The following is a 25,180-nucleotide window of genomic DNA, read 5'->3' as shown; positions in this document are numbered from 1 at the left end:
CAGCCATAACCCGCCGCGTACCATAAGAACGCCGAAGGTCTCCTTTCGCGTTCCTCAGGAACGCCGCGGGACGTGACAAAACGTCGGCATGTTACGCCTCGGGAGTGAGAACGCTCTGCACATCTTCCAACTAACTGATGTATTATCATAATAACCTTAACGCTAAACAATATCCATCTAATGTTAGGATTTCATACTTTGTACCTGATAAGCAGTTTGACAATGCTAGATCCACTTCAAATAAAGTTTTACTAATGCCTCTTTATAGCAGCTAACAGAGGCTAACAGTAGCTAGTGGTGGCAAAATCAGTGGTTAACAGAGGCTAACAACATATAACAGTGGCAAAACAGCAAAGAGAGGCTAACAGAGACTAACAGCAGCTACAAAGAAGCTAATAGTGACAAAAACTGTCGCTAACAGAAGTTAACAGCAGTAAAAACAGCCCCTAACAGAGGCTAACAGAGAATCAAACAGGAGTGCTCAACAACTCACTTCAGTATCCCTGTCATTGGACAGAAATAAGTATCACTGACTTGTACTGGAATTCTTTCACATAGTTTTACAGCCTTCTCCAGAGTAAAGACATGGATATTTATAGATAAGGTTAACAGCGGAGTGACAGTCTACACTCTCCGATGAATGATGGCCAAAGTTATTTGTCCTACAGTGACCACCATAGCTAGGATTACGCTCTCTATTTGGGAAGGTTAAAATCTAGTACTGTGATTTTACCGCCTGTAATTTTAAAATTGTTAAGCTCTCTTACTGTTGTGAGAGCAGATGACTCATTCAGGAATGGTGTCATTATTTTCCAAATGCCTAATTTCATGTGTTTTGAGTCATTCCTATCAACTGTCCACATCTCAAAAGCCTGAGAATCTCTGATTTTTCTGAGAAAATTCCAGGGTGATGATATAAATGGTAAATGGCCTGTATTTGTATAGTGCTTTGCTAGTCCCTAAGGACCTTCCGATTACAAGGCAAACTCCCAACTCTTGAGCCACGATCGCCCCATATACATCTTAACAGGAAAACTGTGAAATTTTAGCACTCTATTAGTTTGTTTATAAAAACTATGCTCTTGTGGTAAAGTCAGGTGCCTTTTCAAGCTTTTCTTAAACAGAATTTTCTCTAGAGTCATTTTCAAATAGATATGTCTATATCAATCTATATCTATAATTTCTTCAGGTATATCATTCACAGGCCAAATACCTGCTGCCTTGATTTCAGGCATATGGAATTTCAAGAGTGTAGCTGAAGTTCAGCATCAAATAATGTGAGCATGAATTAGCTTGAAACAAAAGTAGAGGGTTAAAGCTTGTATCACAGATTTCCATATATGAGGTGTACATTATACTGCAACACTACAGTATAGTGTCACATCAGATGACTGGTCTTAAAGACAGTGTGTGTGTGTGTGTGTGTGTGTGTGTGTGTGTGTGTGTGTGTGTGTGTGTGTGTGTGTGTGTGTGTGTGTGTGTTTATATAAGTTTATTGTGATATTCCAAAGAAATCACACCATCATGAGCAAAACATTTTTTAATAGCAAACAAATAATGGTAGAGCTAAAATCTGGCAGTTTTTCTGTTAAGACATGCATCATCACCCTGGAATTTTCTCAGGGAAATCAGAAATGGCCGCGCTAGCTTGTGTGATGTAGGCAAGACAAGAATCACTAAGAAGTGAATCACCCAACCCCTCCATAACACTGAGAAAAAAAAGCCGTTTGCTTGGTTCCTTATCTTGCTTCTTTATCTTGTTAACCTGATATGCTTATATGCATTTTATCATCATCATAAATATGCAGCTTTTCCTGAAGACTCCAGGAGGTTCATTTGAAAAGTCACTTGTAGGTCCTAACATGAGGCTTCTTTGTTTAGCTGTGGGTTTCTTTGGTGTTGTTGTCGTTGTTTGTGGATTTTCTTTGCTTGATTGATTTCGCCTGTGTTACATCATAAACATGTTATATCATATATAAATCATATAAATCATGGTAATGTTGGTCTCAGGACAAAGGACACTTTGAAATAGAACATGTTTTTCTTTTCCTGTTTCTAAACACACACACACACACACATCTTGTCCATTTGCCAGTTCCTGCTATCATCACTTTGGTCATAATCACCACAGGCCGCACAAACATTATATTAAAAGGTTGTTTGTGTAGGGATAAAATAAAAATATCACTTTTGTTTGTGTTTTTGGGTTTTTTTTGTTCAGGTAGGAGGTTACTTTTCTCGATCCTGGCCCCTAACAGCTTTAGTCTTTGCGACATCTTCACCAAGTTTCTGTGGCGTGACTGTGCATGTTTTGGAAAGACAGTTAGGAAGTTTATATTGCTGTGATAATATGAATCCCTACGGACACAATTGTTTTAGCTGTTGTGACTTTAACTTGGCAACCATGGTTAGTTTGACCCTTGCTGGCTGCCATAAAGAACAACAGACCTCAGTGCAGATACACCCTTCCTTTATCAGAGCCTGGATTATAAGTTTGGATGCATGCAATTGTGGGAGGTGAGGGTGTGTGCTTTGCAGGCAAGTGAATAAGTTTTTGTCGTAGCGTTGGAGCGAGAGTGTTGGCAAAAAAAAGTGCATGGAAGGAAGGGTGAGGGAGGAGGGAGGGTGATTGTGAAGATGATAAGGCTGAGGGGGGGTGTGAAAACGCTACCAGTGCATTTTATAGGAGTGGACAGTTCATCACAGTTGTCTTCCTAGTCTCAAAGCTCCACCTCCAGCATCATTTTTTTTTTTATCAAACTGCTGCTGCAAAGATGTGTCAACCTTATCTTCTGGGCAGTGCTGAAGAGCAACCAAGTGCATTTGCTTAGTTTCACTTGAATATTAAGTTTTGAGGTAGTTCATTAGCTTCATGCTGCCATAATTGATCTTTATGTAGGCTATAATTTTTTTTTTTTAATAAAATAAATAAATAAATAAAAATAATTACTATAACCTGCAAAGGGTGACCAAGAGATTGTGTGAAAATTACCCACAACAGTTCAAAACCAAAACAAAAGTATTCACCACTTTGAAAAAATGAAAGTAGTGTTTCTATACAAAGACTGAAGCACAAATTCCTTGGACAGGCTGCACCACATAGGAAGCCACATTAATTTTTTGTTGTTGTTGTTGTTGTTGTTTCAAATAAGTTCAAGAAGATGTACCTGTTTGTAAACATTATTGTGCTGTAAAGTTGGACTTTTTAACATCAGAGTCAATGGGGACTGATGCACTTTTGGCACCTGCCTCCAGTGGCCAATAACGGAACTGCAATTTTTGGCACTTCCTGGCTGGCTTCATTTTTCAGTCCTGTAGGTTGCTGCTTTGATAGTAGTTTGTTCCACACAGAGTGTGACCACAAAAACACGCATGCCCATAAAGTGCAAACAATACTTGTTACCATATACAGAAAATGCGTCTATTTTAAATCCCAAAGAGATTCCATCCAAGCTGTAGTACCCAGAGTGTGCCTGTGCAGGCAGGGAGAGGACATACAAACTCCACACAGAGAGGCTTCAGATAGATTGAGGATTTGAACCCAGGACCTTCTTACTGTTATGTAGTGGTGCTAACCACTGTGATAGACTTGACTACACTATTTAAACAGGGAAAGAAAACATGACTTTGTTTTTTCCTTTTATTCAAACTGAATGAGATAAAGGAAGCATTTTCATCAGTTTCAGCTCTTCTGTTTTAGCCATCATAGCAGAATAAACCCGTCTCACCTTTACAGCTACAGCAAGAAAGGCAAAAGCCCCCTTATAGGTGATTAACACAACTGGCCCAGAAAGGACTGACATAAAGCACGGTCCTCTGAACAGACATATAACAAACAATAACCAGATGTATTTAATGAATGCCTTCCCCCTGTGCAGCTGTGAGTTATAAGATAGCTCCCTGAACTGGCACTCTGTCACTGAAACCCCGTAATATAAATGAATTTAAATGATTGTCGCTGGAGCCTTGGCTCTTACACATTGCTGGCTCGGTATAAACACTCCAATAATGTCATATAAAAACACATAATAACATAATAAGAGAAATTTTGCTGTGGAATGGATACTTTTATTGTTAATATTTTAAGCACCATTTGCTGATAAAACTGTGTGTGTGTGTGTGTGTGTGTGTGTGTGTGTGTGTGTGTGTGTGTGTGTGTGTGTGTGTGTGTGTGTGCGCAGGATATCTAGTTGTGGAAAAAGTACACAACTGTAACGGTATTTCACTTAAACTGAGGATGTGATTCATTCTTCCAGCACGGATCTTGTATGGAATTAATTTCATAAAAAGTCGTCTCAAGATCCAACAGTGTAGCTGTTAGCTGTAATTCATGAATACCAAACATTGCTTCAGGTGAGAGTTTTAAGCCAAAGCCTAATGAGTCCAGCTGGTCCATCTGTGGGTTACCCACTATCTCCCAGGCTTAATGAACTGCCCGTGAGCCCTCTGCAGCCCAGCACATCTCATTAGCGCCACGACATCCAAGTATAGTGTGTGGGAGTTCACCCACTTACTCAACTACCATTTCTTATCATATCACATCAGTTCTTTTGTCTTCTCCTTTAATCATCTCTCTTGTATCATCATCCGTTTGGTTTCACCTCCCTCTGACCTTTCTTCCATCTTCCTCCGGGCGTATATCTGAATCAGAGAAACTCCAGGACGCCTACAAATTATAATTATTTTACCACAGTGGCGTTTTTCCCCTGCTGTATCTTTCTGTGCCCTTTTCTTTACATATCCCCCAAGTAATTATCCTCCCTTCCCCTTTTCTCTGTCCTTTTCTCTATCTGTACCATCATTTGGTTCACCTTTTCTTCCCCTCTCAAACACACTGGATGCTCTTCCTCTTGAAACAAATTCCTGACTCAGTGCTTTCCGCTGCACAATTTTCGCTCCCCTAACATTTTGCACCTTCATTGCAACCCTTCATCTTCTCCTCTGCTCTTCAAATGTGCCTCTATCTGCCTCGGATGTTTTTGGGCCGACCTACCGCACTTAACCTCTCCCTCACTCGGTCACCTCCGGTGCCCATCACCTGCTTCCCATCCATTTGTCCTGCAGCACCTCACTTCCCACTCCCCACCCGGGCAGTGCTGTCCCTCAGCAAAGACGTGACCACACATTCATGTAACCCTTTAGAAGAACCTTACCCACAATGCACAGGGTGGAGCGATTTGCATGACAGGCAGTGGTGCATTTCGCAGAGGGAGGGATCGGCCGGTGAATGTACAGAGATAGAGAAACCCATAAAGGGAGCGAGAAGAACTGTAATGTTGGTTTGAATTATTCATAGCTAGTCTATAGGACGAATAAATGCATCAGGAAAGGGGAAGACACAAGGAAGAGCACCTGTTATCTATCCAGAGTGTGTATCTCTGTAAGCCCAAAGTCATGTATGCTCAAGTCCTCTGCTACTGCACTATGAGATAAGAGTATATAGGCTGGCTATGTGTCCACTTAAAGCTCTGAATTTAATTAAAGTGTATTACTAAAGCTAGAAAAAAAGGGTGCACGTAACAATCATTGAAGCCCCACACTGACTCCACTACAGTTATTACATTTATATCAGGCCAGACACCAGAATGGAGTGAAGGGATCAGTCTCACATGAAGTCAATGACAGTCATTTCATCTTCCCCATCAGGTCTTGTTTTTGTAATGAGCGAGTTTGTGCCTGAGGTTGCCAATAATCCTTTCCATTTTTCAGCATTCATAGCCTACTCAGCAAACCCATGTTTACACCGATGCATTTGTTTCTAGGACTGTTTAATCGTGAAAGCTAAATCCTGATAAAGACCAAAATGACACAAATTTCTTGGATTCAATTTGAAATTGAAAATTGTGAGCTAAAACATGTTCGAAAGTCTGAGAAAAGAGCCTGGAAGGAAGGAGAGAACAATTTCTTTGTGTAATTTAATATTTAAAAAAAAAACAAAAAACTCTGCATGTCATCACACTGATTGCGTTGTTTCTGTGTTTTTTCCCACAGAAGTCGTTCTCTCTGGTGTTGGAGGCTCTGGATTATGACAATGACACATCGAGTTCAGTCGAAGGTGTGTTTGCACATACCTGCGTTCCTTTTTATTCATGTGTAGTCAGGAATGTAAATAAAAGGGGGGCTGAATTAAATAACAATAAACAGAAGGAAAGTTGTGAGGGTGTTATTATTCCCCTCATCCTCACACATGTCATATTTTGAGGTTTGAAGCTAGAGAGCCTTTGTAAGATATACCGTCATCGCTTAAAACACCATTAAAGTGTTGAAGGTAAGTGACACGTTTAAAAAATGGAGCCGTCTTTACTGCATTTCCAGCTTTATCTTATCAAGAAAAGAGTTACTTGTGAGTTTAAATATTAACAATCAACAGTTTTATAGAGGAAAACAACACGGGTGCTTGTTTATGAGCGTTTGCTGTCTGACATGATGAAACAATGTGAAAATATCCTTTGTGTCTTAATGTCTGTGATCTAACGAGTTTAGTGGGCCTTTTATCCAGACCCTTTAATTTCCTGCTCATCTCAGTGCTGTTCCTCCTCATAATCGGGAAAAGCTCCGTGACAGGGAATGTGAGCGGCATGCTATAAAAAGCAACACACATACACACACAAGCACAGCCAGACAGATGTTTCTGTGCCTTCCTCATTCCTGTCATGCCACAATCCTTCCTTTGAGGGACCACTGCACTGCGGTCTCTCAACCTCGGTGCTACCCAGAAGATGGCTGATAGGATGAGAAACTTTTCACCTCACATTTCTCTTTCGCCTTCCGTCTCTCCTTCGCTCTGCCCTCCAGCGACGCTCTTACATCTTGTTTGCATTATCTTCCGTTTCCACCTGAGCTCCTGACAGCCCTTACATTGGGCCTAAAGCTGTTCACTAGGCTGACAGCTTAGCTCAGCCCAAACAGAGGCATTCGGTAGCAGTCTGAATGGACTTAGCGGGCCGTGCTGCAAATCAGAAAGGATTACCGAGCATAACTGTACCTTCTGAAACGGTTCTTGGAAATACCAAGAAAATGTGACGTGCTATGAGCACAGACGGTGTGACCTTCACAGAGTTTTCTTCAAATAAAATGTAGCTTAAGTGTTAATGTGCAGGGGCGTACCTTGATCTGTTAAAGGATAATTCCCGTTGGTTACAACTTTGGTCTTTGGCCTTTATGTTTTTGTTGAGTATACTGACAAGTAACCGTTTAGATAAGGGAACACGATGGTATCACAGCAATGAAATGAGATCAGTCAGACTATAAAACTTCATACATGCCTGCAGTAGTTCACAATAAGTAGGTAATATGCAGCAGGTTTTGGCACCTTTATTTGGTTTTATTTAGTTTCTTTCAGTCGTTTTACATATTCTCTATCCCGTTTTATGTTTATTTTGAAGGACACAGTCTTTTATTTAACTTTATTGCACGACACAGACATATAGACCTGATGGAAACACCTGTCACTACAACAGTGAAAATCGAATAAACAGCAAACTGCAGCCTCCTGAGCAATCATCAAGATGAGTAAACACGCTCTGTAATAACCAATAATTTAATGGAGGCTGGAAATTTTGCAACACCAGGCTGCATCAGCTTTAACTCATAAGTCAGTGACTGAATGTTTACACAAAGTACGATTTCACAACAACATACAGGATAATATACTCAGAAAATAAACATGTCATTAAGTACATAAAGAAAAAATGAAAAGGCCTGCGTTGATCTTTTGGGCCTTGTAGTTCTTGTAACATCTCATTTCTGCAGTGCTGCCATTTCCCCAGATTTCAAAGGGTTTTCTAGTCAACAAAAAATGTATTATTTAATTCTTGAACTGAATTTTCCTGCTCAGAAGTTTTGCAAAAGTGCCTTTGTTACTGCGGTACTGCCACCAGGGCAATAGCACAGAGAAAACAGTTTCTCACATGCTGTTGGATGTTTTGTGTAGGCACCAAACATCAACCTCCGGGGCTTTAAATAAAGCTACAGCCTTCATAACACAGTTACAGTGCAGTTTGTTTATAACTCACTAATTAAGGCTTAAAGTTAGGAGCAGGTCTGCTTTAACTGACAGATGGACGCTGACACAGGCTGCTGCTTTTCCCAATTTGCGCTAATTAGTCACTGAACTAGATTTCTTAATCGTGTTTGTGCCTTTAATGAAATAATCTGAGGAAATAACTTGTATAAATCTGCGCTTCACTTTTGGAGAGTCAAATTCCATCCATCCATACATTCGTGCATTTTCTGCCACTGTCTGCCACAAAAAAACCAACATGGCTGCTGTCAAAATCCTAAATTTGAAGCTTTAAAACAGGGCTTCTGTACCAAATGCTGATAGTAACTACGTTCATCTCTTCCCCCTCACAGAACAAAAACCCCACAGGGACATTTGTAACTTTCTCAGCGTAATGTTTCAGTAAATATGAATCATCTTAAAATGTTTTTTTCCCATGTTCTCCTTCTGCTCCCGTATTCATTGGGTGATTTTGACAGCATACTTGCTGCTGTGCTCCCCCGTGTTTCAGCTGTACTGATGTTACACCCACAGCCACAAAACTGCGAAAGCGGAATTCAATATTAGAAGCATTATAATCTCGACCAGCTTGTCACCAAAGTTCAAGACACATGTTTAGACTTAGTCCCCCATCCATGTGAGAATAGTTTCACTGGGAGTTTATACTAGAATGAAAACTGAAAATAAACATAGAAATGTCATGAGAAACCATGCACATCAAATTAAAAAAAACCTTCAGCTGATCTATTGGCTTCCACAAGGCTATTGATTCAAAATGAAGTCACAGGGAGGTGTTTTCTCTCCTGCAGTGTTTTCTCACCATTGTCAAGGGCAAGCACTTCACAGCTAATACAAGACAGTAGGGGGACAATCTCCAGAGACAAGAAAACGAGCTTTTTTTTTTTTTAACTCCCTGCAGATACAATCTCTGTTTCTCTGCTGCTTATGTTTCTATAAAGTGTGATTTCAGGAAGAGCTCAGGGCTTCTTGTTTCAGCTGTTCTGCCATCAATCTTTCTGTCTCTTGCTCTCTCTCTTTTTTTAGGATGCCCATTAGCACCAGCCAGAGAGGCTATTCTTCCTGGGGTCCTCCACACCCCTCACATATTATTGTACCATCTTCTCTAATCACGTTACTGCGAAAATTGGGCTCTGTTACACACCTTCCCTGCTGTGCTGAATGATAATTCGCTTACTTCTACTTCTTTTCTGGAAGAGAAATGGTGATGATGAAATTAACCCCCGGCCATGCCAGAGTCATAAAATAATGAAAAACCCACAATGCACTGCAGTAGCATAATGAGTGTTTGTGAAACGGGGCCCTCGAGTTTGACTACAGGCGACGGCAGAGGAATCGAGCAGCGGCCGAGCTAACAGTCCGCTCAACGTCCGCTCTGTTCCCATCCCATTTTTTATGCTAAAACACACACACACACACACACACACACACACACACAACACACACACACACACACAACACACACACACACACACACACACACACACACACCAACCACTGTGTATCCCTGTTTTCATTCCTTTGGGTCAAACCGCAGTGATCTCATCTCTCCATCAGGCAGTTTGTTATGTGTGTGTCCTAATAGCTGCTTCCCTTCCTCTTTGACTCTGTTTGCCTCTGGCAGAATCTCTCTCTCACACACACACATGCACACACTCGCACATTCTGTACACACAGTCTCTCTTCACTGCTGACATACTTCCAATGAGGCTTCCTGTTCTGTCCTCCTATCATGCAATCTTTGCCTGTATCCTCACTAGCATCTCATAGATACACACATGGCATATACACTGAAACAACACACAGACACACTCACACTTATTCTGAGTACTGTGTGTCTGTTAACACCCTGTCAGAGAGCAATGAAAGTGACTTGGGGATACCAGTGCCTCTGGGAAATCCCCTCCGGGGGTCAGGAGCAGCAGCCACTGCCCCGCTGTTGCCCTGGGGCTTGTCTGGTCCTCTCTCTGCATCTCCCCCTCCTCTCCAATAGCTAATCAAATGTTAAAGAGCTGCCTCATAGGGATGATCTCTTGGATATTTGTGGTGTCTCACAGCTCTGCAGAGCATTTTAGAGCCTCATTGTTTTTATCAATCCCACAAATTCCAACATCCAGTGGTTTTCTTTTGTTGTTTTTTTTTTTGTTTTTTTGGTGAAATAGCTCTCATAAATCACCTGTACACAACCTGCTCGGCACAAAATGGCAAGCACTAAAGTTAGTGATGCACTGGTGGGTAACTTGTCACATTAAACAGCTAAAAAAACAGATATTTTTCTTAGTGGGTGATGGAAAAAGAGCCAGACTCCGTATGATGGTAATGTTGCTCCATAACTGCTCGATGTGTTAACAGGCGACTATTTGATTGAACTCGTGCCATATCAGCTTTGATGCTAATAATGTTAGGGAGTGTTTAGATTTATCTGCTGAATGTGGACACAGTTCCTCCTTCCCCAGATGTTTGGCACCCTTTGATTTCCCAGTGTCAGAACAGCAAACAAAAGAAAGTATTTCTTCCTTCCTTCCTCCCTCAGGTCAGTTGATCGAGCGAATCCTGCTCTCCTCCATGCTGAACCCCGGTGAACAGTGGCAGACTTACCGTTACCACGGACGCTCTTTCAGCCTGGAGTACCGACTTCGTTTCCGCTGTCACTCCAACTACTACGGACCCTTCTGCAACAAGTTCTGCCGAGCCCGCGATGACTTCGTCGGCCACTTCAGCTGCGACCAAAGCGGCTCCAAGGTCTGCATGGAGGGCTGGACGGGGCCAGAGTGCAAAATAGGTAAGAAAAGGAACACAAAGGAGTCCACTGGTGTTTCCTCAAAGTTGTGCATTTGTTTGTGTGTGTATGTGTTTTTAAAAATCCCGTATTTGTCTCTATCTCATTCAAATATTAACACATAATCATTTTCTTCCTTCAATCCTCAACAAGACAATGTTTTTGCCAAAAATGCTCCCTTAAATACTAAGTAGGTATTACTGTTACCATCAACAATGGTAACAATTAAGTTATCCAGTAACAGGGGTACAGCATTAGAAAAATAAACCCAGGCTTAATGTTTGCTGCGATGGATTACACTACTAAAGCCTGTACTGGTGGGGAAAAAAAACCTTCAAATTCCTCAACACACAAACATATTTTGTAAACTGCCCAGATCAAAGAAGTCAACTAAAAATATTGGAGTCTGTCTCACACACACCCTGTGCAGGTTTGCCAGTTAATCACAGGGTCACAAAGACCCTTACTTCCACTTCAGAATCACTAATAATCTAACACACGTATCTTTGGAGTCTATCAGGACTTATAAAAAGAAAAAAAATCCCACACAGATACAGGTTAGATCATGCAATCTTGACACAGAAAGGTCCCACCCAGCCAGGAGATACAAAGACAGAGCCTTCTTGGTGTGAGGCAGAGAACACCCTCCATCACAATGTCACTCCACAAATGGTGAACTGACCTAACCTGAAGTTAATCAAATTTTTCTTGAGGTCGTCTTTGTTTTCCTGTCTAACTTTAGTCTTTGAAACTATTTAAAACTATTATTGTGATAAAGGTTTTGTGGATATGTCATCTAAATATTCACACACAGCTTTAATAGCAACAGGCCTCATTAATAAGGAATAACCGCACACGTGCTTGTCTTAGTGTTAAAAAGACTTCAGGCCATTACACGGTTGCTCTCTGAAACAGTCCATCAGCAAAGACACGCTTGGCTACCTTCTGTGGTGAGGGTGTGGAGGATTATTTTGTGTGACTCATCAACTGAGCGCCCTCACTCTGTGACCTCGGAGCGCTGCCATCATGTTGCAGCGGTTGAACTGAGTGAATGGAGGAAGCCAGAGTGGAAACCATGGGAACCCTGAAGGACACAGAGCTAGTTTAAGGACATCCTGCAACCCTGCCCATCTCACCCCTTTCTCACTTCATCTGACTTCCTCCTCGACACGACACTGATTGGACTGCAGGAAGGCAGGAAGCTCGCTCTGTTACCCCCTGCAGGTTACTGTTGATGATGAAGTTCAGGGCGTTTTCAGGGTTAATTAAAGGCATTTTTGACCCTGATATGATGTGGCAGATACTCTGACGCCATACACGCGTCTACTCCATAAAAAAACATTGTGTCATGGTATGATTCCAACCGTGTTTTGTTTTTTTGGCTTTGCAGCGGTGTGCAGGCAGGGCTGTCATCAAACCCACGGCTCTTGCGATGTACCTGGAGAATGCAAGTAAGTGTATACTTGTACCGATATAGAAAATTGGAAATATGAAATATTATTTTGACTGTTACAATATAAAAATTGAGTAATGAAAACTTTAGTCAATACCAGAAGATGACAAAAAATGTGATTTTATATGAGCAGGTTAACTTTTTAAACCAAACCCTTCAGTCATTCATTCATAAATGGCCAGCCAAATTAATGGGAGTTTTTCTTTTAATATACACTAACCTTATGTTCAAAGCATTCTGGTTGGAACAAACAGCCAATCAGGAGAAAGGTGACTTAAATATGATGAATTGAGGGACTCTACCAAGTTCAATCCAAAAATAATGCACAAAGCTGTAAATACACAAACTTGGATCCCCTGTAAGTCCAGCAGTAGTGTTGCGGGTGTAGATTTAGTGAAGCTATTACATTAGAGGGATCTATTCTCTCTACAGATAAATTAACTTCAGTTGTAAAGTGGGGCTGAATGTACACTATATCTACAAAACCTAAGGGGCCACCTACATTGCATTACACCTGCAGGAGCTGCTTGGCTATGCCATGAAGATCCTGGCGCTCAATTTTTACACCCAGAGAAAGTCTGGAGCTCTGTTGTTGAGCCAGCTGTAGACTGACTCTACAGCTGGTGACCCCGCTCTGTAACTTTATGTGACTTTCTACTTTGTGACTGAGTCACTGTGCTCCTTAAAAGCTTCCACTTTGCAATAATACCACTTACAGTTGATCGTGGAACAACTAGGAGGGAAGAAATTTCACAACCTGACTTGTTGCAACGACTGCATCCTATTACAGTAACACACTGGAATTCAGTGAGCTCAAAGTTTAAGAGGAGTGGCTCAACACTTTAGTCCATATTGATCTGCACACCAATGAGCTCCCACGTAAGGATTTAATTTGTGCTGTGCAGCATTTTCAAGTAACAGCTTCTCCCACAGAAGTCTAATGAAGCAAATAAAATCATCATCGAAACATCCCTCCAGGATTTCTATAACTATCATAGCAACAGCAGCTTCATAATACAGATAATGAGATTCGTGGTTGTTCCAATCTGCCTCTCTGCTCATGTCTTCTTCTTCTTTTTCTTTTAGGTGTCAATATGGCTGGAAGGGTCAGCTGTGCGACCAGTGTATTACGTTCCCAGGCTGTGTGTATGGGAGCTGCACTGAACCTTGGCAGTGTGTGTGCGACGTCAACTGGGGAGGACTGCTGTGTGACAAAGGTCCGACATGTGACCCACTCCTTTTCTGTAGTAGAGAAGAAGAAAGTGTTTATGTGCGAGTGAGGGGGTTTCCACCCTTTTTTTCCAGTATCTCAGATATGCAACTGGAGTCGTTGGTGTTTAGGAAACTGCGCTGGCTTGTAGACACACAGAGTGATCAATCACTAGGTAAATTTAACCACACAGCGTAGCAGGCACTATGAAATTAAAACCAAGTAAAAGTTTAGACAGAAACTCTTGGAAAAAGCGAGCCGACTAACTCTCAGCTGTCCAGATTTACTTCTACTCAGTGACCTTTTTGCACAGTTATACAGAATTCATGATTATTAATCTTATTTCTCTTATTTCTTTATGTCATGCTAAAGATACTTACTGTGTCACCTTTTTAAATTTTTGATTGTTTTCTATATATGAACTCGTAGGTTTACAAGAGTTTGGATTCAGCAACACACTGATGGATCCTTTGTTGTCCACAAGAGCTTCCAAAGACTCATTTAACATAAAAACACAGTAGAAGACTACATCATACGTAAAGATGAAAGTGCTCTGCCGTGTATTGTATGTTGACCAATAACTCATCCTGTCTGTGTGGCTCTGAGACAAAGAGAGAGGCATTGTGTGTGCAGTCTTAGCGAGGCGTGGTTCTTCACACTTCTCTCCATGCATGATCTTCTGTATAAGATAAGATAAAAGTCCCCGAGGATTTCGAGCGTCAGTATTTTCCCACCAAACTGTAGCAAAGTTCGCCCAGCATTATCCCAGCATATGACTCCTACCTCTGTCCCAGTGTGGGAGCCTAACCAGTGCCCACGGGACAGCGTATTGTGCAGGAGAAAGGTGATAGCCTTGGGTAAGGTGAACGTGAGCGGGGCTGGGCTGGCTGCTTTTAACTAGGTGGGGTCTTAAGCTGTTTCTGCGCATTCAGAAAGGCTCTGTAAAGAGCTGCAGTGAGACAAAGAGGCCATGGGCACCGAGGAAATGATTAAAGACAATGGAGGAACAAGCCCTGCAGCTACTGGCCTGCACAGTCAGCCCACAGAACAGACCTGGATACACCAGGTCTGTGTGTGTGTGTGTGTGTGTGTGTGTGTGTGTGTGTGTGTGTGTGTGTGTGTGTGTGTGTGTGTGTTCCCTGGATGTTTACCTGAAATAAAGTCAGACTAAGGCATCCTCATTCATTTTTCTATTCGCCCCTATGTCACTTTGTTTTTGCTCTGAGCTAAAATCTAAAAACTAAACGCATCATTTTGTGTGTTCAGATCTAAACTACTGTGGCACCCATCAGCCCTGTAAAAACGGCGGGACCTGTACGAACACAGAGCCCAACGAGTATCAGTGTGAGTGCCAGGAAGGCTTCAGAGGACGCAACTGTGACATCGGTGAGTCAACGTCAACAAACAGCAAAAGTGCTCTCAGTAATGTTTGTTTACACAAATGTAAGAGATGCACAGAGATGGCCAAGACTACTGAGTGGCACAAGGAGGAAATATCATAAATTGTTGGAGTTATTTAGAAAATTCCTACTTATAAGTAGTCTTTACATGCACATATGTTAACCCCAGTGTAACGTGTGACTCTACAAATTCATTCTTACTTCAACGTTTGTTTTCTAGTTTATTTATATTATATTTGTATAAGCCATTCACATTTTTCCACAATATTGCTTGTCAAAGTTAATAACCGTTATGAGAGAAACAAGCTTTTCATTTACACTTTCCTCCCCTCCTTCCTCCCTTTAGTGGAACACGCGTGCTTGTCTTCCCCGTGTATGAACGGCGCGACCTGTGTGGAAGACCAAACAGGGTTCAGCTGCATCTGTAGCGAAGGCTGGACTGGACACACCTGCACAGATGGTGATTGTCGATGCTGCTCACATTCGTGTCTTACTGAGCTGAGGGGCCGGGGCGCTGTGAGATTGTCTGTGATTGGTTATTATTGGATCAAAGCCAGCGAGTGACTCTAATCAATGCAACAGAGGAAGTTAAATTAGCCTAAACATCTTTCCCTGTGTGTGTGTGTGTGTGTGTGTGTGTGTGTGTGTGTGTGTGTGTGTGTGTGTGTGTGTGTGGCGTTAGGTTGTGTGGAGGGGGGGAGAGGGAGGGGGTGCAGGAATGCATTTGTATTTGTATCACTAGAACAATCAAGACCCTCTGTTGGAGCACTTATAATCAGCAATTGCATTAATATAAGCAGAGGTGGCACTGTGAATTACTACATGTTTTTTTGTTTCTTTTTTTAATGGCAGTAATTAGAAGGTATTTATTATCAGGTCTTTTACTCATGTGAGCTTTTTCCCATGTAATGTGATTACTTTAATCGCATAATTGGGAATTTGTGGAGTGACATCCGGTTCTCTTGCGATGTGCGTGAAAGTGAAAAAATAAGAAGTAGCAAAGTGTCTGCCAAGTGAATGTAAGCTGAGACTGCTGCTAAACACAAAAACAATACACAGTTGTGTTCTGGATTGGTGTAGCATTGTTGTTCTTGGCCTTATGTGGATGTCAGTTTACTGTACAGTAGTCTGATGTTTTTCCTAAAAATATGCAAAGCCAGACTGTCTTTACTTTAATCGCACAAAGACAAGAGCAGCCTTTAAGGGCGCTGTGACATGCAGTCTCCTCTAACACATGCTGAAGCGTTTATTCAGACTCAGATTCTGCTGGATAAACACGACATCGGGCTTTCTCTGCTTCTCCAGGTGTCAAACACGAAGAATCAGCCTGGGAAAGACTCCAATCTGATCCACTGGATGGCTTTGGAAAATATAACGAATGGCATAAATTCTGAATTTTGTAATGTATTTTTAGATGTTTTACAGCTTTTTTCTATCGGTGAATTGCACCTCTTTTCCTTGTATCAAGATGGGACAGAAATGAAATGTTAAGTTAAACACCTTTACAGTGAGAGAAAGGGGACTTTTACTAGTCCAGCCCATTTCAGATCAATGTGGCCTCACAATGTAAAATGAGTTTGACAACCTTGAGTTTAGAGGCACAGGTTTGGAGAAATATGAAGGATATAGTCAATTCAACTCAAAATTAGCACAGTAGCACATTTTAAACAACCACAGGTGGCCAAAATCCTGTGAAAGATATACAAAACATACACTATGTAGAATAGTTGTTAATTAAACAATTACAAATACACTCAAAATCAAAATATTTTTACCTGTCTGTGGCTTGTTACAGCTGTGTGTTAGAGCTCAGTTTCATTTAAACGTAATCATTGTGACATGCAAATCAGGACAAGATGTAATTCTGCAATAGGGGTGCTGGTTTAGGTCACTCAGCTTACCCATATGTTGTAAAGCTAACACAGAGGCTCGGGTTTGCAGCTGGTCTCATTCCCAGCTTTCCCGTTATCTCGCCACTATTTTATTAACTCCATACAAAGGCTAAAAAGCACAAAAATATGAGAGCAAAAGCCATTCTGACATAAATGACAAAAGACAAATCCATTTTCTAATCTGTGCTCTGTTAGCTGTAATTACAGCGGTGTGAAATGGACTTGGCAGCAAAAAAGGAGTAAGAATATAAAAAAAGATATTCATGTTCTGCATCAACCGAATGCACATAACTTCACTGCAGGGCTCCTTTCAGTGAGGCTAGGAAGGATACATCTCAGGAGGGTGCCTGTTATCTATTTCGTGCTTACAGCATGTTGTCTGGAAAATAATTAGCCCAGTGAAAACCCAAACTCTGGTCTCCGGTTGTGTGGTTAGCGCAAGTTACCATGGTGAAAATAGAGGTGCCCCCCCCCCATCTGATCTCCCATAAACACAGTTTTTCTTTTTCTGTTTGTGAGTATGAAAGATGTCAAATCATTAAACGTAGCGGTTCATCCTTATATTCAGACACTGTCCCCCTTAAAAGAAAGACAGGCGGAGATATCTCCACTAACAATCACAAGTATGCATCAAGCTCAGAAATGCTGGATCGTATAGTTCCCATGATCCCAATCCTGTAATCTGGGCTTTCTCTGATGTTATCAGGGGATTTTTTTGTTTTGTTTTGTTTTGTTTTTTTGGGTTATTTTTTTGGGGTTTATTTTTTCACTCATTATAGAAAGTTCCTTCACAGGCACAGAGGACCTGATGCCTCTTTGAATTGCTTAACATCATGGTTTGGTGTAATACAAGTAAACCACACTTAAATATATGTCTGTTTGTAGGTTAAATGCTTTTAAAGACTGCGTTAGTTCCCGCTCACTCAGCCGCATACATTTTTTGATCTGCACACGGCTAAAGGTCAAGCTGAGCAGAGCTGTCAGAACAGTCTGGGTTTCTCGGTCATGTGTCGCTGGCGGCGTGCTACATGTGAGTGTGCTGTGTGTGTTTGTGTGTGTGTGTGTGTGTGTGTGTGTGTGTGTGGTGGTGTGGGGTGGGTGGGTGGGTGTGCGTGACGGCAGGTGAGATTGGATCACACGGGTTATGGTCTTTCAGAGCTGTCTGTAAACAAGAACAGTTCCACATCCTCAGCTTTCACCTCGTGCAGGATAAACAGCGCTGTGGCATGTAAACAATTCATCAGAAAGCATTTTTATCAAAGAGTGAGAGCAGAGGGATGAACGGGGGAATAAAAGTTTTGTTTATTTTTGCTCTTGTTGTTTGTTGCTCGCTTGATTAACAGTCAGAGAGGCGGCCTATCTCTGCAGGCTATGTGTTGTGCGGGGGGGGGGACTCTCCAGGGAACATACAGCAAGAAGATTGTTAGGCTTGCAAGGAATGACAACCAAAACCACAACATAGCTTTGTTTTCAGACTAGATTTATATATATAACCAATATTAATTAAAGGCTTCTTTGTTTGTTATGAATTCTCCGTCTCATTTTTGGAGATGTGCCGCTAACTTGGCAGGATTATTGTTGTTCGGGGTCAGGAAAATGGAAAATGGTTCTTCTGTAGGGTTAGGTAAATGAAAAAAGGTTATGAGAGAGACAGAGATGTACACCACAGAGATATGCATGGGAAAAGTTATGATGCCCTCTTTAAGTTATGCATGGTTAACCCCTAAGTGGGGAGCTTCTCTTTGTCTGAATGTGATGTTTTTCCTGTTTTAAATTCCTTGTCAGATGGGTAGAACCACACATGGCAGCCTCATTTTTATTTCTGTCCAACCCCCGGCTTTGCCATCCTTTCCCTTATTCAAATGCACTCCTTCCTTCCTCCTCTTTGGGAAAGATTTGAGATGATTGTATTCATCACTGTTTGCACAGAAACCAGAGCAGCAGAAAGAACAAAAACACGAAAGCATCCAAGCTTCCTCACACCAATACTACCCTTCAGATCACACATGCACAAGCTGCCTCCTTAATGTTCTCACTCACGCTCCTGTCACACAGGCCAGTATGTTCATATATATTATTCTCTGTTTGTCTTCTCAGCTGTGAAGCAGTGTGATCGCAGCCCCTGTGGCCATGGAGCAACGTGTGAAGAAGCTCCTGGAGGTTATCGCTGCCTCTGTCCACCTGGATGGACCGGCAGGACGTGCCAGCTGGGTCAGTGGGTCATCGTATGCCTGCTCTTCTTTATCTTACTATAATACAACAAATTACTCTCTGTCTGCAAACTCCTCCCACACAATCAGGAGCTAAGCAATCAAACTTGGCACACAGGTATATCGTAGGCTCTTGAAGGTTCTTATCTATCCCGCCTACATGTTGCCTAGAAACCACATACCAATGGGCTAAAATTCCCTTTTCTTTAGCATTTATGCACCTCCATGTGTTTTTAGCTGCTGCCTTATCTGCCAAGGAGTCCTCAGAGCAGATTGATCTGCTTCTTTGATTTGACAAAGATTTTATTCATGACAGAACCCTCCCTGCTTATCTGGGCCCACTTTGCATGTAAGGTGAATGTGTTGACCGCGACACCACAGCATCTCTGCACCTACAACACCTTAAAAAAAGCCACTGTACCAATTTCGTTTCATAATAATGTCTAATTTCTATTTATAAAACTTGAATATTATGATATATTATGACTCCATCATGTTGCCTAGCAACCTCCTGGTTGGTATGTACTAGTGTTGTAAAGTTTGCATAAATATAGTCACTTTCAGCACAGGGCCAGTATACCATAGTAGTGGATAAATAAAAGAGTAATAGAACAAATAGTAAATCATGTTAGTGTTTATTGACTTTAGTTGGATTATATCACATTTTTGTTGAATTTCTTTTACTCAAACTGATCACAGTTCATGAAAATAATGACCAGGTTAATGGTACAAGGTCCAGTTAGTATCTGCTCATGGGCACCTGCTGTTGTTTCATATATGCGGAGACTCAGGTTTCCATTTTTCTGAGTACTTTAAGTGTTTTTTGTCTGTGAACTGAAGTGTTGTTGACTTCACAAAAGAGAAAATAGTCTTGACTGTTCTGGAGCTTTCAGCTGGTTATTTTTTGGGATCATCTGAGCAAAATGATGGACTAACATCCACATGTAGATGTGAACATCCACATGGCTGCATATTTGTTTTTAAACCTCCGACTTGTCCACAACAATTTATATTATAATGCACCAACTACACATGACAAAAGAAGGGTAACAGGAATGACTACTCGGCCGTCAGTTCTCAGTAGAATATAATCTAGGCTTTAGCAAAGCTTTCTTGTCATTTCTTTGAATAGTCTTCAGGACTAGCTTTCCAGGCTTCTTGAAGGACAAAGCTCTTCTTTGGATGTTGGCTGCCTTTTGTTCTGTTTCCTGTCAAGATGATCCCAAACTGCTCAAGTACTGTTGAAGGTCTGGGCTCAGGGGACTGATAGTGTACGACTGTGTTTTTTCAATCTTTTACTGCATGTGCAGTGTGTTTGGGATCATTGTCATGCCGAAAAATGAAGCTCCTGCCAATCAGATGCTTTTCGGATGGTATACCATGGTGGATCAAAATCTGACAAGATTGCCAACACTACTGGCTGAAATGCAGTCCCAAACTATGGGATGGCTGAAGACACTCACTGTTGTGCCTCTATCCTGACCTCCTCCGTACATGCCACTGATTTTTCCGTCCATTTCTTGGGTAATTTGGCATACCTCAGCCTTTTGTCCCTGTTTTTTCAAGTACAAGTGAAAAAAGTGTTGAAATAGTTGGAAGATCTTTAAGAACTATTGGTCTGGCACCTTGGCTCAAAAAATATAAAGAAATGAGGGGTGGATTGAGACTTCTGCACAGTACTGTATGTGCATTTGACATCTTGACATCGTTGTCTTAAAAAACATTAAAATCTAATATTTTAAAAGGTTCAGGACTGCAATGCAAGTGTAAAAGTGTATTTTTATTCTTTAGGGTGCAGAGATGATGTCTGCTAATGCTAAATCTGTACTTCTCCAGACAAGCTGCCATCACTGGGAATTAACCTGCACGGATATGTTTCGTTTGGGATCAGGATCTACAAGCTATTTGGGAAAAGTGTCACTAACAAGACAACTGATCAGAGATCCTTATTTTCAAAGGAAACTATTCATAGGAGTTTAAACAAAAATCCTCTGAGAACAAATTCAATCTGAGCTTGTTTTAAAAAGCTGGGAACGCTTGTGTTCCACTTGAAGCTAAATATGAATTTAAAGCGCAAATTAAAGAGGCAGAAAAGCCAGCAGCATGTTAATTTTCCCATCAACCCATGCTGCCTGAGAATCAGTAGTCTCTTAATGCACCGTCACGTCTCTTTGGGCTGCATTTGCTCATATTGACAAGCCTGCACCCAGAGGGTTGTTGTGTTAGATACTACAGCAGAGGGAGTATTGTATGGGCTCAGGTCAAACACACACGCACACACACACACAGTATATATACACATGCTGGGCTTTGGGGTGATGAAGTAAAAACTGAGACATATTTCAGGATGACAGCCTCTCCTACTCCTCGGTGTTACAGCGATATGTCACTCTGACACTTGATGATCCTCCATAGTTCCACATCACGGGCCAATGGCTCACAGTACAACACACACACGTGCGCGCACACACACACACACAGTGTTTGGACACATGTTATAAAACTCTTTATAGCCTGAGCCTATGAGCAGAGCATCAGCAGCACCTGAAACAGTAAAAGTCAATTACACTTGCTGATCAGTTTCACTCGCTTATAGCTGATTTCTGCACCCCCATTTTCTCCCACAGCAGGATGGATCCTCAGGCTCTTACCATTGATAGCCTTTCCATATTCACACACACAACCCCACCTAAATCCTAATAGGCCTCTGGCTGACGGTAAATGGTTTAGATTACCTATAACTGACTCACTACTTCCTCTTTATTCATTGAGCATTTCTTTCTAATCCTCCTTCTATCCTTTTGGAGCCAAGCGCTCGAGGGCTCCTGGCTTCAACACTCCCAGAACAACAGAGGGTGGGAATAGGCACTGATAAACTTAAAGAAGCAGGGGGTTCTGTGCATAAACAAATAAGATGCTGCGAGGTTTTTGCTGACATGCATCCCTTGACTGTAGGGTCTGCCCAGCAACTCTCCACTTCCAGGTTCAAGCACCCAGTGCAAAACTGAACTGTTTAAATGGTGGGTAAAGATCATTTGAACTCAGTGGGAGACATGCAGGATTTGATTTGATGGGTTTTGTGGGCTGTGCGACGCTTAGATGGAGGGATTTAGGTGATGTTTTATCTCACTGAATTAGTGCGGTGCTGTTTGTACGTTCTCCAGCAAGGTTACGCTCAAATTTTGTTTTTATTAACATTGGTCTTCTGTTCTGAGGGAAAAGTACTGGCACAAACCAGAGCCACCTGAGACAGCTCTCTGCATAATCCCCAAAATGATTTGTGTTGGTAACTGATTGTCAAACTGAATTACAGTCATTGATACAAATTAATAAAAAACACAGACATGTCCTCTGACATAAAAAAAAAAGACGTTTCCCCAAAAGGATCAATAAAACTAATCTGGGCTTTAAAAGTATATAAATGTTTCTCATCTCATCACCTTAATGAGATTTTATCTTAACAGGCTTCAAATGTTTAATTTCTTATTACTTAAATGTTGTGTTAACCTTTATCCAATCAACTGTCTTAGTGTGTTTTGTGTTTCTGATAGACAAAAACATATGTTTATATATCTGGAATCAGCCTTAAGTGGCTCCTTTTTGATCCCCTCATGTTGCCTGTGCTTCCATTGTGTAAAAGTGATAATATATGCCCAGATATGTTTTTATATTATCAAAGTTAATAATTTTAATAACTTTTTGATTAGTAATTCAATAGAAGGCACTGAAAGCTGTAAACTGTGTGGGGTACTTTTAAGGAGGTATTTTATCAAAATGTAAATTTATAAAATGTTCTTTGTTTTTTTTTTCAGACAACAATGAATGTGAGTCAAGTATCTGCATCCACGCCCGCTCTTGTCGCAACCTGATCGGAAGTTACCTGTGTGACTGCCTTCCTGGATGGACGGGGCCTAACTGTGACATCAGTAAGTGCACAAGGATGAAAAAAAGTAACGAGAAGAAGGAAAATCATTTTATAAGTAAAGAGAGAAGAGACAATCCTGCGACAGATAGTAAACCATGAAGAGCTGTTAAACAGCAAGTCTGACTCCCTGTGGGCTGGAAATCATTTTACTCCAGCTCCAGTTTCATCAATCATCCTTCACAGCGTATCACTGCAGTGCACTGAAAATGCAACAAACACTATATAAAGGTCTCTTTTGGCTGTTCTCTCCTGTTGCTTTGTGCTAACTTTAGTCTCTTCTGCCTTCACTTTGAACATGTTTGATTACAAAGTTCATAGATATCATAGATATTCTGTGTTTGTGGGAGAAATTAATGTGGCATTCCTCGTTTCCCTGCAGGGAACAGCAGCTGTCAGGGTTTGTGTTTGAATGGTGGACGTTGTGAGGTAAGACTCCTGCCTGCCAATCTCTGTCTAATTTGCCTACAGTCTCTGCACCTGCTTCGTTGTTCTCGTCTTAAGTTTTTCACTACTCAGCATTCACATTATCTTGATCATTTTTCAGTATTTCAAGCAAAATATTGATATATAATATAATATTCAATATGAACTTTTAGGCATGTCAGCAGGGGCGCCACAAAGGGGAGAGGGGGACCACCCCACCACACCATGTGCCACTCCAATATTTTAAGTGGCCCCCCTATGGCCACCCCAGTGAAAAAAGTCTGGAGGTGTCCCTGTATGTCAGACATTATTCAGTACAAAGTTTTGAAGCTGCTGTGCTTTAGGTTAACTTAAATGTTCTCTTAAATATTATTCTGCCTGTCGCAGATCCTCTGTAACCCTCCCCAGTGCTCTTTTCTTCATGTCACACATATAAATTACACACAGTTGTGGTCAGACGATTAGATACACTCATCATGGGCATGACTGTCATGGAAATTTGGGGCTTTTAAGGTTTTTTGAACTGTTCTTTTCCTGGGTTCAATGATTGTACAACTGTTTGAATTTATTTTCTACTTTCTCTCATCCACAAGAGCTAAGATGTATACTTAATTAAATATTTTAATAAGTGGTACTGAAAATTAATTTGATAAGACAGAGGCCTGTTAACTTCTTGTTACTGATCATGATTGACTACAACTAGCCAACATAAAAAGAAAAAGCACTCACTGGACTGATGAATACTCACGACAATGGGAATGTCCACGGGAGTTAGTGAAGCTCTAAGGAGTCCACAGTGAAGTGAGTTTTACATTACCATGGATTAAGAGGGTGCCAACCAAGAAATAAGCCCCTGCTCCAAAATCAACACAAATCAAATGCTTTCTTTTAAAAAGTTGTATGGTCAGATAAAGGTTGAACTACAATCCCAGGAGATATGTTCTTGAGGTGTGAAGGCTTTTAAATCTAAGAACACCGTACCAGCTGTGAAGAATGGAGGTGGTAGCATCATGCTTTGGGGCTCTTCTGCCACAAGTGGTAATGGTATATTGGACAAAGTCGATGGAATAATGAAGAGGAAGAACGACCTGTGAATTCTTTAACTTTGCCTCAGATCAATAGCTAGATGGTTGAAAGTTGGACACAGTTGGGTCTTCCAACAGGACAATTATCCTAAGCACACATCAAAATTGGTTTTGGACTGGATAAAGCAGGCTGACATTAAGCTCCTGGAATGGAGTCCCCATTCCTAAAAGCCAGGGCTGTGCCAGGAGACCAACCAGTTTAAATGAACTCTATAAAATCTGCCAAGAAGAGTGGTCAAACTGTTGATGATTAACAAAAGTATTTGGTTGAGGTACAACTTGCTAAGTGAAATTAACCAAAATATTAATGGGGCTGTGTGCATATAGTTGAGCATGAGTGTATCAGAGAAAACCCAGAATTAAATTCAAACCCAATTCCTGTTTTTAAAGTCATTAAAGATAGATGCTGTACAATCATCAGCCTGGAAAAAGAACAGTTCAAGGAAGTCATTAAAAGCACAAATTTACCATGACAGTCATGCCAGTAATGAGTGGCTGTGAACATCTGACCACAACTGTATATTCTGACCCATACAGGACCAGGTGTCAGGGTCCAGATGTGTGTGTCCACCTGGATTCTCTGGAAAACACTGCCAAAATCGCCAACGTCTGTGTGATAGTGCCCCCTGTCTGCACGGAGGGCAGTGTGTGGAGAAGGATGAAAGAACAGTCACCTGCAACTGCCCCACTGGATATTCTGGAAACTTCTGTGAGGTTGGAGAACCTAATTTAATCATTTTTTTAAATAATTAAAACTAAATGGGTTTTTTTTTTAGTTGAACT

General features: G+C 41.3%; 1 protein-coding gene across 1 annotated transcript in view; it reads left to right on the top strand.

The window, feature by feature from the left end:
* Window positions 1-25,180, top strand: part of LOC102299902 (protein jagged-1b) — a 63,800-nt gene that overhangs the window by 34,511 nt on the left and 4,109 nt on the right. The window contains exons 3-12 of the mRNA XM_005929971.3: window positions 5,992-6,055; window positions 10,554-10,802; window positions 12,190-12,250; window positions 13,339-13,469; window positions 14,729-14,848; window positions 15,209-15,322; window positions 18,852-18,965; window positions 22,777-22,890; window positions 23,269-23,315; window positions 24,935-25,111. Of these exons, the coding sequence (XP_005930033.1) occupies window positions 5,992-6,055; window positions 10,554-10,802; window positions 12,190-12,250; window positions 13,339-13,469; window positions 14,729-14,848; window positions 15,209-15,322; window positions 18,852-18,965; window positions 22,777-22,890; window positions 23,269-23,315; window positions 24,935-25,111 (1,191 nt within the window). The remainder of the gene's footprint in view (window positions 1-5,991; window positions 6,056-10,553; window positions 10,803-12,189; window positions 12,251-13,338; window positions 13,470-14,728; window positions 14,849-15,208; window positions 15,323-18,851; window positions 18,966-22,776; window positions 22,891-23,268; window positions 23,316-24,934; window positions 25,112-25,180) is intronic.

This window comes from Haplochromis burtoni, unplaced genomic scaffold, assembly GCF_018398535.1.
Source record: "Haplochromis burtoni strain Fernald_Lab_line unplaced genomic scaffold, NCSU_Asbu1 Contig_128, whole genome shotgun sequence".
Classification (NCBI taxonomy): Eukaryota; Metazoa; Chordata; class Actinopteri; order Cichliformes; family Cichlidae; genus Haplochromis; species Haplochromis burtoni.
This window is presented reverse-complemented; position numbering and strand designations above follow the sequence as displayed.